The sequence below is a fragment of the Dipodomys spectabilis genome, unplaced genomic scaffold, assembly GCF_019054845.1.
Source record: "Dipodomys spectabilis isolate Male_0828 unplaced genomic scaffold, ASM1905484v1 ptg000180l, whole genome shotgun sequence".
Classification (NCBI taxonomy): Eukaryota; Metazoa; Chordata; class Mammalia; order Rodentia; family Heteromyidae; genus Dipodomys; species Dipodomys spectabilis.
The window spans coordinates 818,281-835,773 of NW_024870857.1; the positions used below are offsets into that span (position 1 = coordinate 818,281).

The 17,493-nt window shown below is 43.3% G+C and overlaps 1 protein-coding gene across 1 annotated transcript in view; it reads left to right on the forward strand.

The window, feature by feature from the left end:
• Nucleotides 1–6,918: 6,918 nt before the first annotated feature.
• Nucleotides 6,919–17,493, forward strand: part of Shroom4 (shroom family member 4) — a 212,869-nt gene continuing 202,294 nt past the window's right edge. The window contains exon 1 of the mRNA XM_042695264.1: nucleotides 6,919–7,156. Within this exon, the coding sequence (XP_042551198.1) occupies nucleotides 7,040–7,156 (117 nt within the window). The 5' untranslated portion in view covers nucleotides 6,919–7,039. The remainder of the gene's footprint in view (nucleotides 7,157–17,493) is intronic.

Sequence of the window (17,493 nt, forward strand, 5' to 3'; positions counted from 1 at the left end):
GACTAGTTACATATGTAAGGTAATGAGTGCATTTCTTGTTGAACATTGTTACCCCCTCCCTCATTTTTTCTCCCACTATCCCTCCGCCTACTCCCCACCCCCAAGTCTTACAGATCTTGACTTTAAAATATATTACAATGCTGCAATAATCAGAAAAGTTTGGTACTGACATAAAGAGATATATAAACTGATGGGACAATGTGGGTGAATCTAAAGCACATTATGCTAAGTGAAATAAACAAGGCACAAAAAGATAAATATCACATGGTACATTATAAATACATCAATAGCAAGAAAGAAAAAAACCACTTGTGTCCCTATCTTGGGGTATAACCCCTATTTTCACTGTATTTGATGTTGGCCTAATTTGGGGATGGGAAGGGAAAAAAAACAAAATGTTTAAATAGGGATACAGGTTGACCCATTGTAACAATGAGATGTACAAGACACTATGTTGAAAAACAAACTTTACAATTTAGGTAGGAGGGGGAGTGTAGTTGTGGAGGTGGGAGGGAAGGGATGGTAGGGGAAAAACAAAGGAGGAGTCAACAATGTTTGATAGGAAATGTACTCATTACCTTGCTCATGTAACTGTAACCCCTCTATACAGTATTTTCATAATAAAAACTTACTTAAAACAAGATAAATATCACCTATAACTTCTAAGAGTAATTTAAAATAATTGAGATCACAGCAGGAGAGAGTACAAACTATGGGTGCTAGGGCCTGAGGCAGGGATGGGGTGGTATTAGTAAAAGGGTACCAACTTTAAGATCTAATGTACAACATTGTGACTATAGTTAATTATACCATATTATATTATTGAAGTTATTGCAACAATAGATCTTGTTCTTAACATGCACAAGCATAAACATATATACACACACACAATACACAAAGGTTACCTATTTGAGATGGTGGGTATGGATACGTTAACTTGATTGTTGGAATCAATTGTCTCAGAGTGCATACATATATAAATCATCATGTGTCTCTCTTTTTTGAGAGAGAGAGAGAGAGAAAGAGAAACTTGCTCATGTAAGTATGCTCATGAGACCAGCCCAGGCTGGTCCTTGGCTCAGTGTCCTAAGTACTGAGATTACAAATATATGCTACCATATTTGGCACATGTTGTGTATCTTAAATATATAGACTTTTTGTCAATGATAAGCCCAGTAAAACTGGCAAAAACCTAAGTGTTCACTGACAAAAAAAAAAAGTCAAAAATCTTGAAAAAGAAGAATAAAAATTGGAGACTTGTGTTGGATAAGGCCTTATACACACACTCGCATACACACTGGAATATTATTCAGCCTTAATAAAGAAGAACTTTTTTTTTTGCTAGTCCTAGGACTTGAACTCAGTGCCTGGGCACTGTCTCTGAGCTTCTTTTGTTCAAGGCTAGTACTCTATCACTTGAGACACAGCAATATTTCCCAGCCTTTTCTGGATATGTGGTACTGAGGAATCAAACCCAGGGCTTCATGTATGCTAGGCAAGCACTCTACCATAAACCACAGTCCCAGCCCAAGAGTTACTGTTTTAATGAGTATTGAGCTTCAGCCTTGCAAGAAGAAAAGTTCTAGAGACCTGCTGCATAACTACATACAAATAGTTAACAAGGGGCAGGACAGTCTGTGAGACTCCAATTAACCACCACAAAACAGGAAGTGGTCTTGTGGCTCAAAATAGGCACTAGCCTTGAACAAATATAGCTCAGAGACAGTACCCATAGTCCTGAGTTCAAGCCCCATGACTGACAAAAAGTTGTAGTTAACAAGAGTGTAGTGTATGTACACTGAAAATTTTATTATGAGGGTAGATTTCATATTATGATTCTACCACACAAGAAGAACATATCTTGCTGGGTGCTGCTGACTCATACCTGTAATTACTAGCTTCTTAGGAGGCTGAGATCTGAGGATCATGGTTCAAAGCCAGCTAGGCAGGAAAGTCTGTGAATCTAATCTCCAATTAAACACCAAAAATGTCTGAAGTGGAGCTATGGCTCAAGTGGTAGAGCACTAGTTTTAAGCAAAAGAGCTGGGGGACAGAACTTAAGCCCTGAGTTTAAGCCCCAGAAATGACACCAAAAGATAGAAACAACAGCAACAAAAAAACCAAACTTAACTTGCTTCTTAAAAATTAAAACAAGATTGTAAGCTAGGGTCTCTAAGTCTCAGCTCAAACTGTATACATCATTGTGTGTTGATGTACACCTCTTTTTTCTAGTTCTTTTCTTATTTGCAGTGCAGTGCTGGGGATGGAACCAAGACCTCAGGAATTCTAGGCAAGTGCTCTACCACTGAGCGAAATCTCCCCTGTAGCTAGCTTTTAGGGAAGAGAGTAGATAGCTTTCTCTAGAATCTCAAAAAGGTCCTTGGTTTAGAAAGAAAATCAGGGCACTGGAAGTCCAAATTCATAATAAGAAGGGTTATTTATTTTCCTTTTATATTTTATTTATTTTTGTTTTGTTTTGGTTTGTTTGAGGAAGGGCTTCACGATGTAGCCCAGGCTGGCCTTGAACTCATGATTCTCCTGTCTCAGCATTCCAAATGCTGGCATGTTCCAATGTACTAAGTTATGGAGTTCTCTTTTAAAGTTCATAAAGTCTTTATTTCAGCCTTCTTCCTCCTGAAAAGATACACTAGTGAATAGGGTGGTTTTTTTTCTTTTCTTTTTTTTTTTTTTTTGGGTCCGGTCGTGGGGCCTGAACTCTGGGCCTGGGCGCTGTCCCTCAGCTCTTCAGCTCAAGGCGAGCACTCTACCACTTGAGCCACAGCGCCACTTCCGGCTCGGCTTTTTTTTCTTTTTGCTTATGTGGTGCTGAGGAATCAAACCCAGGGCCTCCTGCATGCAAGGCAAGCGCTCTACCACTGAGCCACCTTCCCAGCCCCTGATTTTTTTTTCTTAATGAAGGAAAGATTTTGTTTTTTGTAAGTTGTGGGCTTTGAGGTCAGGGCTTACAAGCTATCCCTGAGGTTTTCCACTCAAGACTACAGCTCTACCACCTTGAGCCACAATGCCACTTCTGGTCTTCTGTTGGTTAATTGGAGGTAAGACTTTCAAGGACTTTTCTGCCCAGGATGGCATTGAACTTCGATCCTCAGATCTCAGCCTCCTGAGTAGCTAGGATTACAGGCATGAGTCACTGGCTCCCAACCTAAGGAAGGATTCTTTAGAGGAATTTTTACAGTAATGTAAATATCCAGCCCAGTGTTCTTTCTCCTCAATTCTGCTGATTTCTGCTTTCCCACTTCCTCTAGCTGCTTCCTTCTAGACCCTTTTTTATTTGTCTTTATTTTTATTTATTTATTTAATCTTTGTTTTCTTATGGTGCTGGGAATTGAACCCAGAGCCTTCTATAAGCTAGATAAGCATTCTACCACTGAGCTCAACCCTAGCTCCTTCAAGACACTTTAAATATTTCATAATACTTTAAATATTAGCACACTCTAGAAGTCCACCTAGATCTCTTTTTGCTTCTCAGTTTGGTTTTCCTGAGTGAAATTATGTGCTCTAAGTGACTTCAACCATAATGACAACATCTATTTTCAATCAGCAGCCACTCTGTTGATATGTGATTTCTACCTGCCCACTGGACTCTGCACCTTTCTCACACAGGCAATTTAACATACTTGAAAATGAAGTCATTTTCCATCTGATGGCTCTGGTGTGCATGCACATCCAGGAGAAATATACCAGCTGAGCATTCTCTACAGCTTTAATCCTATTTGGTTCATCTCTGTCATCAAACCTGTTTGTAAGTACATAGTATGTTTAGATACTTGCCAGGAAGTAGTCATAGAATTTGCAAACAAGAGAAACTTAGGAAATCATGAAGCTCATCCCTTCAACTTACAGAGGAAAGGAGTGAGCTGGTCAAAATCACACAGATAATTAATGGCAGAATCAGGTTATAATCCAAGTATCTCAAATTAGGCTTGGTGGTACATGCCTATATACTTAAGTGTTCAAGAGCCTAAGGTAAGAGAATCATGAGTTTGAGGCCAATCTGTGCTATATGATGAGATTGTCTCAAAAAATCAAACTAGGTCCTGGTGGCTCACAACTGTAATCCTAGCTGCTTAGGAAGCTGAGATCTGAAGATCCCAATTCAAAGCCAGCCCAAGCAGTAAAATCTGAGAGACTCTTATGTCTATGTAACCATTAAAAAGCTAGAAGTAGAAGTGTGGCTCAAGTGGTAGAGCACTAGCCAAGTATGAAAAAGCTAAGTGACTGTGAAAGGCCCTGAGTTCAAGTTCCAGTACTGGCACACAACAAAAGTATCAAACCAGGTATATCAGGTCCTTCTCAGAACTCTTGTATTCTTTGCACTACTCCACTGTGGTACCTTAACTATACTTTTAAAGAAGGATGAGATTCCTGCAGGATGACCTTGCTATCTTATGTACAAAATATCTACTATTTATGTGCTGTTTGCACAAGGGGCCAGGCAATTTATATTCTTTTCCCATAATAATGAACAGAAGGTAAAGAGCCAAACAAGATAGTACTGTGGAGGGAGGCTTGGATTGCAAGGGGTTATTGGTTAAAGGCTAAACTCAGTGTGCCTGCTTTCATAATAAGTTTGGGAAGAATTTTACTTTTTTCTTCACCAAAGTGTTTTCATATGTATTATTTTACTTCTTAGTCTCTCAATGGGCCTGGGAGGTAGGAAAGTCAGAGCTTGTTAGTTAAGATTTACAGACAAAGAAAATAAGGCTGAAAAGAGTTAGCTCAGTGATTTGCCCAAGGTCACCCATCTAGTTAGTGACAAGGCCAGGGCTCTGATGTGGCTCCTGCTTTCAACTCTCTTTCCTCTAGTCTAGACACATAATTCTAGTAGTCCTTGAGTGATGACCACAGAACTGAACTTTACAGATTTCAATGTGCTGGGTCTGAAACATGTTAACTTCTACTGAGTGACAATCATATATATTTTTTTCCCAGAAGGAAAAAAAAAAATGCTGTTTTAAGGCGAGATAGTCCACGAGCAATTAAGAATTAACAAGTTGGGGCCAGGGAAGTAGCTCAGCTGTAGACTCTTTGCCTAGCATGCAAGGGGCTCAGGGCTCAATCTCTAGCAGCACCAGAAATAAAAGTATCAACAAAGTGTTTCACTAACACCAAAAAACATCTACTATGAGGAGCTGGGGATGTCACTCAGTGTACTTTCTTGATATGAGCAAGGCCCTACAGGAGAGAGTAGGGGGGAGAAAGGGGGAGGGGGAGAGAGAGAGATAGGAGTCAACAATTTTAGATGTCATTTTCTCAAATGTTCTGCTTTGTAGTATGGAAAGTGCAACCCAATATGATCTAGGTCATTTTTATAGGCTTAAATGTCTAAAAGTTCAAGGGAATTCTTCTATGTGAATCATTTCTAGTGACTTTTTTTTTTAAAGTAGGCTATAAATACCCAAACTGCCATTGTTTTAAAGGAAAGTCCTCAGCACCATACAAGTCAGGGGAGTCCAGTGGACTGAGAAGAAAGAATAGATGGCATGGAGGAACCACATGGGAGAGAATTTCCCCCAGCTTGCTGGAGCAGGGCAGAGCAGCAGTTTGTGAAAGAGGAAGTGACAGGTGAGGAAGCGGGAGTGGAGAATGGAAAGCTCGACTGCCATAATCTGGCCATGGAAGACAGGCCACAGTATGTTTGTTAGGAGGAACAAGCTACAGTAGAATGAGGAAAGAGACTGTAGAAGCAAGAGCGGAGAATAAATGCCTTGTTGAATCACCACTGGCTTGTCAAAACTTTCCCTGCAAGTGTGAGGCTCTTTTAAAATGCTCTATCCACTTGTGGCTACAGGAAAAAAAAATCCAGAGAGTGAAGATAACTTTATCAGGTCAAGGTTAGAAGTCAGCATTAGATGTAGTAGAAAATGTACTTCTCAGGATCGTTCTTGTGGGTCTTTTGGTCTGTTGGAAAAGCCTGTGAGGGGGGAAAAACAGGTTCAAGCAAAAATTGATGATCAGAGATGTTCCACACTCAGTCTTAAAAGCTGATTCTTCCCAAATGCACAACATGATTAATTGGCCACCTTATCAATGGATGCTCTTTCTTGTGTGTTTGTTTAGAGACAATATTGCTAGTCATAAAGTTTTCCATCCCTGGCATGGTCATCTCCATGGGGCAAGTGCAAGGCAGTGCCAGGAGCACCAGATCTAGTGGAATATGCAAAAACACAGTGCCACCCATAGATGGTGAGCTAGGGTGTGGCTGAGTCCGGGGCAGGGGGCATCCTCAAAGTGCTCCTTTATTTAAACTCGGCTCCTGGGCAAGATTTCTTAATGACCCCACACACCTAGCGCGTACACATAGAGCAGCCTGCACACACACAGCCCCACTGTGTTTGCTGGCCTGCTTACTTTTCTTTCCACCCCTCTAGGCAAGGTCCTCAGATTAGCAGCTTCATAATCCTCCCAGGACCCGGTTCTAAAGACCTGCAGAAGAAAAAGGCAAGTCAGAGAAACATGAAGGCAATAAGGAAAGCCCACTCAGCCACGCGGGCCATCTACACAAACGACTTTCACCTCAGCTTGCCTCACCGCTGCTGGGAGGGGCGGGGAGCCAGGCAGTAAAGAGCAGGACCAAAGAGAAGGAGGGGGGGGGCTGCTTGAATGAAACAATGTAACAATTGATGTGAGAGGCCTCGCCTTGCTCCCACTCCTCAGCGATCCTATAGGCGAGGTCTCACTCACTGCCCCTCCCCATTGCTCCGTTTTCTTGTCCATTACGGGCTAACCCTCCGCCTCTCTTTTCTTTTCTTTTCTTTTCCCCCTCCTTCTCCTTTTTCTCCCCCCTCCCCCTTTCTCCAACTCCGTGTCATTTCCTCCTTGCACTCGCTTGCTGCCCGAGCGACTCCAGCCGGGAGAGGAGGCGGAGCGGCGCGGCGCGGCGCGGCGCGGGGTGGCGCAGCGCTGGAGGACGATGGTGGCGGAGCCACTGGGGGCGGAGGCTACGTAGCCCCTGCGGAAAAGGAGCCTGGTGGCGGCGAAGGCGCCGGAGCCCAGCCGAGCCGAGCCCTGGCTGAGGATGGAGAACCGGCCTGGGTCTTTCCAGTACGTCCCGGTGCAGTTGCAAGGAGGGGCGCCTTGGGGCTTCACCCTGAAGGGGGGTCTGGAGCACTGCGAACCGCTCACAGTGTCTAAGGTAAGGGACTGACGACTCGGTCCTGAGGTGTCCAAACTTTGAATGGACTGTATGATATCCGATCAGAAACTTGGCCTGGGCTGTGAGGGGGAGAAGCCCCCACAAGGGGTCTGAGCAGCCGCTAAGGGGAGATCTTGCCAACAGCACAGGCACAGCCATCCCCCCCCCCCCCCCCCCAGAATGGCTGGGGTTTGAGTCGCTAACAGGATTGGCTGCGATTTTAGAGCCTTGAGTGCAAGCACCGTCCCCAAGGCTCAGCCTTTGCACCCTCACATCAGGGAGGCCACTCACCTCAATTTTAGGCTGGAGGAAATGGCGGCTGTTGGGGGTTTCTCTGTGGAGCCCCCCCCCCCCCCCCCTTGGCGGGACAGTGAGGGGCTGAAGGCACTGACAACGAGGCTTGGCAGTTCTTTGAGCTCTCTAGGCGACCGTCCCGCGCGGGGCAGGTTACAGGGCTGGGGGCCGGTGTGGGAATGGAGAGAAGCATTGGTGGCTTTCATCAGCCTTACTTCCCACAGCCCAACTCGCACACGTCCGTTTAGTTCTCCCAGCCGGCAGGCGGGTAGGCGGGCGGGCGTTGCTCCTGCGGGTTCGGCTCGGCCTCTCCCAGCTCACGCCCGAGTCCTGCCCGGACTCCGGCGCCGGCGCCTGCGAGATTTCCTGCCCGATTGAGAGGAACTTTTTGCGCCATGCAGTGCAGCTGTGCTGAAGTCGCCGCTGCTGTTGCCGCCGCCACCGCCAGGGTTGATTTAGTTTAGGGGATTTTCCTGATCAGCTGGAAGCTAAAGTTGTGAAGTTGTACTAGAGGTGCTCTGGAACCTCCATAGCGAGCCGCCCCAAATAGGGATGAGGACAGCTGGGGCACTTACTGGGGCGACTCACCTTGAGGCACTGCCAGATTGCCAAGTGAAGAGAACTTCACGAGCATTAGTCCACTTTTGTTTGGTTTTGTTTCCCTCCTCAATCCGTTCAAATATAGTTCACAGTATACATGTCGATGGAGATGGGAGATAAATGTGGCTCGATTGTGTGTGTGTGTGTGTGTGTGTGTGTGTGAGTGTGAATATTCACTTCACAGCAGAAATTTGGCAAATCCCCCAGCCTACACACCCACTCACTGAGCTGCTTGTTGACTTGTGTAGTGTGGGGCGGCCTTTCTAATTTGGGGCAACTGTGCAGTGCTGTGATTGGGTATAACAATGAGCCTGAACGGTTTGTGAATGATGAGGCAACATTTTTTTTGGGGGGGGACGCTGGCAAGGACCCCTGAAATCGTTACACCTCTCCAAGGCTGTCCAGATCTTCATCCATCATCCCTTTCCTTTAGCCTGAGACGTCTTTGTCAGCCACCATCACACCTCTGCCCAAGGCACTCTCCCTCCAGCATTCTCTTTAAAAACAAACAAATAAAACACCTTTAAGAACCTCTTTAGAGTAGGAGGGTGGGAATCCAAGCCCTGAGGAATTTCTGCTAACCAAAGGCCACTTCTCCCCTCTGTCTTTCTACCAAAGTCACAATGGAATGTGCAGCCCTCCATGGTCTGACAGTTCCTCCCTTTTCCACAAAATTTCCACAGTGGACTTAAACAACCTGCCTTGAGAGGTCATTTTTCAGCTCTGCCCAGGGCTGAAGCAACCTGCCAGGCACCTCTAACAGTGCTTGCTGCTGTGGTCCTGGATTATTTTGTGAGCCCACAGGAGCATGGCAGGGGATGTTACTAAGTATGGGGCAGCCAGCAATTTGTGGTCTGGCTGGGGGATTATTTGAGGATAGATGAGGGTTTCCTTGGCCAAGCTGTTAAGGAAGTGCCTCATGTGGAGAGGCAGGGTGCTTTTTAATGATTCCCTTTATGCTGAATGTACTCTTGGCTCCTATTATATGAAGGCTCATTATTATATGTATTTGGATATGCAGGGGGTAAAAATCAGTTCTCTCATTCTTCCCAAACAGCCTGGATCTTTATAGTAAAAGCCAACTATAACTGAGTTAGCTGGAACATTATTATATAAGCAGTAAAAAAAAATTTTCAGTGTGTTGTTTGCCTATATCTTTTTCTTGGCAAGATGAGTTTGGCATATTTTATTAATCCCCTTTACATTTTTCTACCTTTGTTTTGTTTCCTTTTGTGCATCAGAACAATACAGCTTTCTCCCTGAAAATAGCTTTCTTAGTCTGCACATACTGGGTGGGGATGGAATGGAAGGGTCTAGAAATAGCATGGGATTGGCTGATGGAAAACTTGAATTCTAACTCTTGCTCTGTCACTCTACTTTTGAAATCCTAGGTATAGTACTTGCCTTTCCAGAGCCCTAATGGGCAGCTTTTTCATGGTACTATGACAATCTAGTAGTCACTCCTTTATATTAGCCTTGGTCCTCTTTGCCCCAGAAATTTTGAATATGGCGTAAGGAAGATTATTTGTTTCATTTGCATGCAATGTTATTGATTGAAGAACAGGGTCTTAGATATATTCAGTGGCTTGCCAGGTTTATCATACAGCAAATCAATGGTAGGCTCCAAAGCCCATTTACTCTCTGTGACTCAGAGAATCTTGAATTTTTTTGGTAGTACTAGAGTTTTTAAAGGAATGTGGGGCAATTAGGGAAGGCCTGGTGTAGTGGCTCACCTGTAATCCTAGCTACTCAGGATACAGAGACTGGGAGGATTATGTTTTGAGGCCAGCCAAGGCAAAAAGTTATCAATACTCTCATCTCAATAAGTCAGCTGTGGTGGCACACATCTGTGATCTCAGCTATGAGGGAGGCATGTATCTAGGGGATAGGGAGGATCATAGTCTAGAAAAAAACCCCTCTGGATCCTACCTGAAAAATTAATTAAAACAAAAAAAAGGGCTGGGATTTAGCTCAAAAGGTAGAGTGCCTATCTAGAAACCAAGAGGCTTCAAATTCAAACTTTAAAAAATGACTTAAATACAGTAACTTTCAGGGATATAGCCAATCTTTTCAGCCTCTCACCCCAGGGATATTTTCCATGTTAACCTGTGGTTTCATAGTAGGTGAAGCTTGAGTTACAGGTATATCCTAATGGAACCTGAGCTCAGAGAGAAGGGGAAGACTGTTTTGGTGACTCCAAATCATTTGTATCAGGCCAAGACAGAAGATATAAGAAGCATGGTAGCAAATAATAGCAAATTATATCTTTGCGTGAAACAAAAGTGATTTGGATCTGGGATGATATGTTGTTCCTGCTTGCATTCATTTTGTGGAAACATCTGGGGAGTGGGGAAAATTGAAGAAAAAAAGCTGATCATAAAAAGACATGACTGTAAAAACCTAGCTTCTGTTTGTCATGAAAGAACTTTTGGGCCAGGAAATTATTAGGTGGGGGAAATGATCAATTCTGGCTAACTCATATGTTTTTCTTGAATGTGGAGAATTCAGCGTCCTCATGTATGGATACATGTATAGTCTTCTGCCAATCAAACGGAAGACAGGAAATGTTAAAAATATACTGCTGATTATTCCATGTTTTAGAGGATGCTTTGTGATTTTTCTGTTTGTTGTTGTCTTCCTAACAATATCATGATAACAAGTAGAAGAAACAAGATGTTTAAAAAGAAATTGGGCCCATGACCTTGTCATTACTAATACCTTTGAGTTAGCCTCTTATACTATCTCATTAGACCAGGGGGCCTGTCTGGATGAAATGAGGATTTTCTTCTAATTAGATATGTTTATCTTGCTACCTAGGAGTTCTTGTTTATGGTGTAGACGGTCATCTGTGAAGTTCACTCCCAACATTGGAAAATGATTCTTTGGGAGGATGGGTGAACTTTGAAGGTTCTGGCACCAATTATTCTGCATCATATAAATGGGGCCTCTTAAAGACCTTAGAGAATCCAGCTGTATCCTCCTGTGAGGGGTGTGTGTGTGTGTGTGTGTGTGTGTGTGTGTGTGTGTGTGTGTGTGTGTGTGTGTGTGTGTGTGTGTGTGTGTGTGTGTGTGTGTGTGTGTGTGTGTGTGTGTGTGTGTGTGTGTGTGAAAGAGAGAGAGAGAGAGAGAGAGAGAGAGAAGGGAGGAGGGGGAGGGTGGGATTGAGGGAGAGAGGAAGAAACAAGGAGAGAGGGAGAGATTGATCAAAGTTGAGCCGTAGCAAGAGGTTCCTATATTCATTTCAAGATACTGGGAATGTGCTCTGAGATTCACTGAGGGTAGAAAAATGAAGGGGTGGAGACCAGGTGTGGGGGTACAAGGAGAACAAAAGGAGGAAAACTGGGGAGGACAGGATAGGACAAAAGATCAGGTTCACCCTACAAATTTGCCTTTTTCTTGGACCAGTTTTTGGTGGTTATCTCCATCTGGCACAACAAGGCACGCGGGAGCTAGTTACTACCCTGGAACAAAGTAGGGTGGGGTAAGAGAGTAGAGTGGAGAAAGAAGCTTCACCTTCATCTATGTTATATGCACTGATGTATTTCTATGGTTTTATTCTCTCTAGATCCAAGTCTCTATTTGCAGAATGATGGTAAGCGTACTCACTCCATCTTCATTATCATAGATGATGTGAGAATGAATTGAGCAAACCCTAATACTATCTGATATTCTTAGCTAGGACAATGGCAGGAAGTAGTGTTTAAGCTGTTGTTAAGTCCTTCTCCCATCCCCCACTCTGATTTTATTTCTGGAAACACACAAAAGAAGACAGTTGCCCCTCCAAAAGGTTCTGAATGATCATAGGAGAGTTGTCTTGAGGCTGGTAGTAAACTTGATGGTGACTCTTGAGTTCTTGTGTGCAGAGGCTGAATTATATAAGCAATGATAGTGTCTATCAACCCTCAGACCAGAGCCTGTCTGTCCCAAAGAGACAGTTATGGGATATGATTTCTAGGAATTTAATTCAGCCTGGTTACGTACATGAATTTCCCCCCTCCCCCGTGTGTATGTGTGTGTGTGTGTGTGTGTGTGTGTGTGTGTGTGTGTGTGCGTGCATGCATGCATGCATGCGTGCATGCACACTAGTACTGGGGCTTGAACTCAAGGCCTTACACTCTCCTTTGGCTTTATTGCTCAAGGTCGTGCTCAATCACTTGAGTCACACTTCCTGTCTGGCTGGTTAATTGGAGATGGTGTCTCACAGACTTTTCTGCCAGGCTTCTGGCTCCTGAGTAGCGAGGATTATAGGTGTAAGTCCCCAGCTCCCCTCCCTGTCTTTGCCTGTAGAATCAGCACTGCCTCAGTTGGCCAACCTGCTGCCTTCTCTTACAAAGAAAGGGCATCTTGGAGTATTGATAGGAATTCACAGAATTAGGAAGGGAGGGTAAAAATGGTGAGTGATATGTCTAAAAACCTGATAATACTTTGGGCCGACTTTAGGCTCTGGCATATATAATATGCCTGGTACCTTGTTGAAATCTACATGGATGCTCCCTGAAGGGAAAAGAGCCAATCCTGTTAGAAGGTTTTCCCTTTCCAAAACCTCAAAGAAAATAATCCATCTCCAGTTGGAAGACACTTGAGCATTGTCCCTTAAAAACTTTAAATGATTTTTCCCCTTTGCTCTTTCCAACTCCCTCCCCAGGAATTTCTTTAAAGAGAAAAGAAACAATTTCAAACTTGAGATTGGTGGTTATGAGGAGATTATCTGGAGGGAAACTCATGGTTTTTCCAGTTAGATTTCTTCAGAACCAGGAGATGCTGGCCCATCTGTGAGAAGTTAATAAAGGACAGCAGAAAAATAAACAGTAGCACTTAGGTGAAGGGCTGCTTATAGTGACCACCCACCCCCAAGTATCAAAGGGCAGTCTTAACACAGTCCTTCCACACTAGTGCTCTTTTCAGTGGACATCTAGAAGCATAGAGTCTCTGAGTCACCTACTGTAGGACAATTTTAAGAGCCTCTTGTGCAAAGTCTCTGAGCATGTTTTTCAGTGGTCATGGGGAAGCTCACATCCTTCTAAGTGTCTATTTTATTGTTGGAAGATTTCACCTATGGGCAGCTTTTCTGTGTGTTCAAGTCATTCTCCTTCACTAGGACTGGTTGCTCACACTTGTAGTCTTAGCAACTGAGGAAGCTGAAATCTGAGGATTGCAGTTTAAAGCTGGCCTGGGCAGGATCATTTCTAAGACTCTTGTCTCCAATTAAGCACCAAAAAAGCTGAAATGGAGCTGTAACTCCAATGGTAGAGTATTAGCCTTAAGCACAAAAGTTCAGGGACAGCTCCTAGGCCCTGAGTTGAAGCCCCAGGACCAGCACACAGAGAATCCTTTTCCTTCTGCCTATCATCTGTGGAGCCAAGCCCAACCTTCCGAAACCACACAAAATAAGGACTTTTTCTGTCTTAGGACAGTACTTGGGAGAAATGAAAACAAAGATTTTATCTCTTTGTTTCCCTTTTCTGGATTTAACAGGCCCAGATTTTTCAACTGTTTCTTATGGGATGTGGGATTTAGTCTCCCACTCTGAATCCTCTACAGCTTGTCCATGTGCCTTATAAATTATGGAACACACAGAGAAATGTAGTAAATCCACAGAATGACCTTTTTTTCTGTGAGAGTGTATTTGAGATTGGATCAGGTCTATGTGTTCCACTGTCGACCTGTAGCCTCTGCCCTTGAACCATTTTTAAAATACAGCTTAAAATGGGGACCAGTGACTCTCACACCTGTAATCCTAGGTACTCAGGAGGCTGAGATCTGAGGATTGCAATTCAAAACTTGGCTGGGGAGAAAAGTCCATGCTACTCCAATTAACCAGCAAAAACCGGAAAGTGGAGGTGTGACTCGAGTGGTAAAGCATCAGGCTTGAATGAAAAAAAGCTAAGGGACAGTTCTCATGCCTTGAATGCAAGTTCTAGTACTGGTACAAAAAAATACATCTGAAGGCCACTTAGTTCTCTTTGATGGCCATGTCATACCAATATGATGTGTTAGGAAAAGCCTCTTAATGGAATTACCTGTGTTGCTGTTAATCCATACTTGCCCAGAGTCTCTACATAGGCATGGGAGACAGCTGTGTAATAATTTGTGAGGGTCACATTTCATATCTTACTATTTATTTAGAATTGCCTCTACTTATAGCCCAGGCTAGCCTTGGGAAAGGCATTCTAGGAGAGATTAGAGAGAAGACATAAACCTTGACTTCAAGGAGCATATATGTTTAGACAAAGAGGTTCTTAAGTTACAGAAGAGGAATTTGTATAATGGAAGAAGGAAGTGGCATTTAATGAATAGTGTCAAAATCAGAATTCCAGATCTCATTTTTTCTTTTTACCTCTCTGAACTTAATTTTCCTCTTCTGGGAAAATAGTTGTCTCTAAGATTGAAAATACTAACCATATGTGACATATAAACTGTCTCCAACCTACAGCATCCTGATGGAGGAGTTTAGAGACAGCAGTCTCTGCGCCATACCCCATCAGATATCTGTCTCTCTGTGTACTGCAAATGCTCCTGAAACCCTGGTGTTCTAGGGTCCTCTGTCTGGATTTGGAATACTCACAAGTCACTCCAGGTGGAGGTGTTACCCATCCATAGTCTTGTCTGACCATGTCTCTACATATACCAGTTATCATTTGATCTGATGATGAAAATTCTTTTCTTTAGTACTAAAGCCCTGATCAGAAGTGGATTGCACTAGAGCTTGATCTAAAACATTATTGAAGGGTGAGGTATCTAGGAAAAAGAAAGTTTGAAATCTAGGAAGCTTGTCCCACTGACACAATTGATAATGATTAGAATGAGACCAATTCTGGTGAGTCCTATTTAATCCATAGTGTCTGAATTAAAATTGCTCAACATAGCTATCATGTATAATATAGTCTGTTTGTAGGAACTGGTATTCAAAGTTCCAAGCTACTTATTTACAAAAGGTATTCCTGGAAACAATACATCCATAAGTTAGGAAGAAGTGTGCTAGATAATACGATTACACAGATCTGGGTAACTTTAGGATTTCTACTAATATCAGTATTCAAGGTGCTTATATTCATAATGCTGGGACCAGTTGTATGTACATGGCTACATTTTCCCCAGAAACCAAACTACAGGTTTACCTGAGAGTTATCTTACAATCTTGACCCTTGTCATTATGTTGGTACGGAATTACTTTCACTTAGCATCTGTGGAGCCAAATATTTTATTTCTTGGTGCTTCCAAAAATACTCCCTTCAGACAGACTTCAGTCAATTAAGTCATTGATGAATAAATTGAGATTCTATATTTTCCTGGCTAAAGATCATATTCCAAAGACTGGCATGAGGGTATAAATTTGTCTCCATAAGCAGACAAATAGTGCAGTGCAAATATAGTAAAAAGATTGTCGTGTGTTACTGTTGCAAGGAATGACCAGTTTCTTCTTCACATCACACTGGAATGTTTATTTGGGCACAGAGCCACCCTGGACTGGAACTGATATGGCAAAGATCAAGATGACTTGATATCTCAAAGTGAACTCTTTCCTTTTAGCTTCATCTCACACTCACCCCTACTCCAAAACTAGGCTAGATCACAGAATGAATATTGCCTAAGAGCAACAGAGACCCATTTTCCATGCAGCTAGGCTGTCCTTCTTTCAAGTCTTGCCCTTGGTTCACAGCCCCACCACTGGTACCCATTGCCTGAGGTCTGTGTTTTAGATTCTTTCATTCAAGTATCATTGCCTCTTTGTTCATTCATTGGCTGCCTTGCCCTCTGTTCCAAACCTAGCTTTCCCCCACCCTTTTTGGTCACAGGGGGCCCTTCTAGTCTGCTAGACTAGCTTGGTCCCTCTTGCCTCAGCCCTACTTCCAGTGGGGGTGAGGGAAGCTCACAGAGTTGAGGATGGTAACTTTGAAGATACTCAGCAAATTATAGCACAATCAGGGAAACTTTCTCACACTGTATCTTCACTCTTTCCTGTTTCAGCGAAGAACAGGATCATGGTCACCTCATGTTCCATATAGGCTCTCACCAATTTGGTGTGCATTCTTGGCATGTTCCTTCATTTCTCTGTACCCTCCTGTTTCTTCTCAGATGCTCCATGGGGCAAGTTTCTGCTTTATGGAAGTCTAGCTAAGGACTCCAGGGTTCGTGCTTGAGCTGGGCTGTGGAAGCATGAAGACGAACTGACAGCAGACAGTGCTTACAGAGCTTACAGCTTTTCTCCACATTACTGCTTCCTATCTTTCCAGAAGTGGCTGTTTTCCTGGTATGTTCTCAGGGACGGGCATGGTCTGTTAACTTTCACTCAAGTCTTTTAATGTTACATCTATGAGGAATGTGGGAGGTGGGACTCATTTGACAGGATCAAGGGTTAAGCCCAGTGAGAACAGACCCTTTGTGGGATCTTCTGGCCCCCACCCTAATGCCACTCAACAGATTCCTAGCTGTTACATCTCTCTCTCTCTCTCTCTTTCTCTCTCTCTCTCTCTCCTCCTGAGCCTCTGGCAGGGAAGTTTTGAATGGTTCTCCTATCCTGCCTTTCATGGTCTATCAGAAACTGATTTTTCTTTTGAGGGTAGGGGGTTGGAGGTGACATGAGGTAGAGCTAGAAGTAAAGCTGGTTTGACTAGTTATTCGGGAAAGGGGTTAGAGTCTTATGGCTGCAGCCCCATCTTTGCTTATGATAGGATGACAAGCTAAAGCCTTGTCTTTGTTGGGCTGTCTCATTGTTTTCCATTTCTTTTTGTTTGTGTTTAAGTAAAAGCCCCTAGAAAACTTCTACAGGTAGGGAGCTTTTAATGGCATCTTGTCTCTGACTGAGAGTGTGAGTGATGATGTCTTGAGGCCTCAGGCCTGACTTCCCTGTTCTTGGAGGGAATGACTGAGACTTTGGAGTTCTCTTAATTTAAGTGGGTAATTATGAAAGATTGTGATGACAGGCTGAAAAGTAGATCAGACAAGGATGTGGATACTTCCAGATTTCCACTGAAGGCAGCCTTGCAGTTTGGCTCAGATTTTAACTATTTCTTGAACCCAAAGGGTAGTCAGGGCCTAGACATGGTGAGGTCAGAAATGTAGTTGCTTCATGGCAAATACTATTGCTTGTAGATGTTTTACATGTATTCTCTTCTAATTTTTGTAGTAACTTTTGAGGTAGACATTGATGTCCCAGTTATACTGTTGAGGGGAACGAGGTGGAGAAATTAAGTGACACTCTTAAATCATACAAGTGGGAGAACTGGCATTCAAACTTATTTATTTTGGGGACTTGAAAAATCATTCAGATATAGTATGTGTGAAGTCCTATGTTCCATCCACAGCACCACAAGAGTATTGTTTTCATTTAATTTAATGATGTATTTATTTGTTTTTGTTTGTGTGTTGTAAGGGAAGTAGATGGAACTCAGGGCCTAGTGCACATTACCACTGAGCTACATACAACTATGATATTCAGTCTG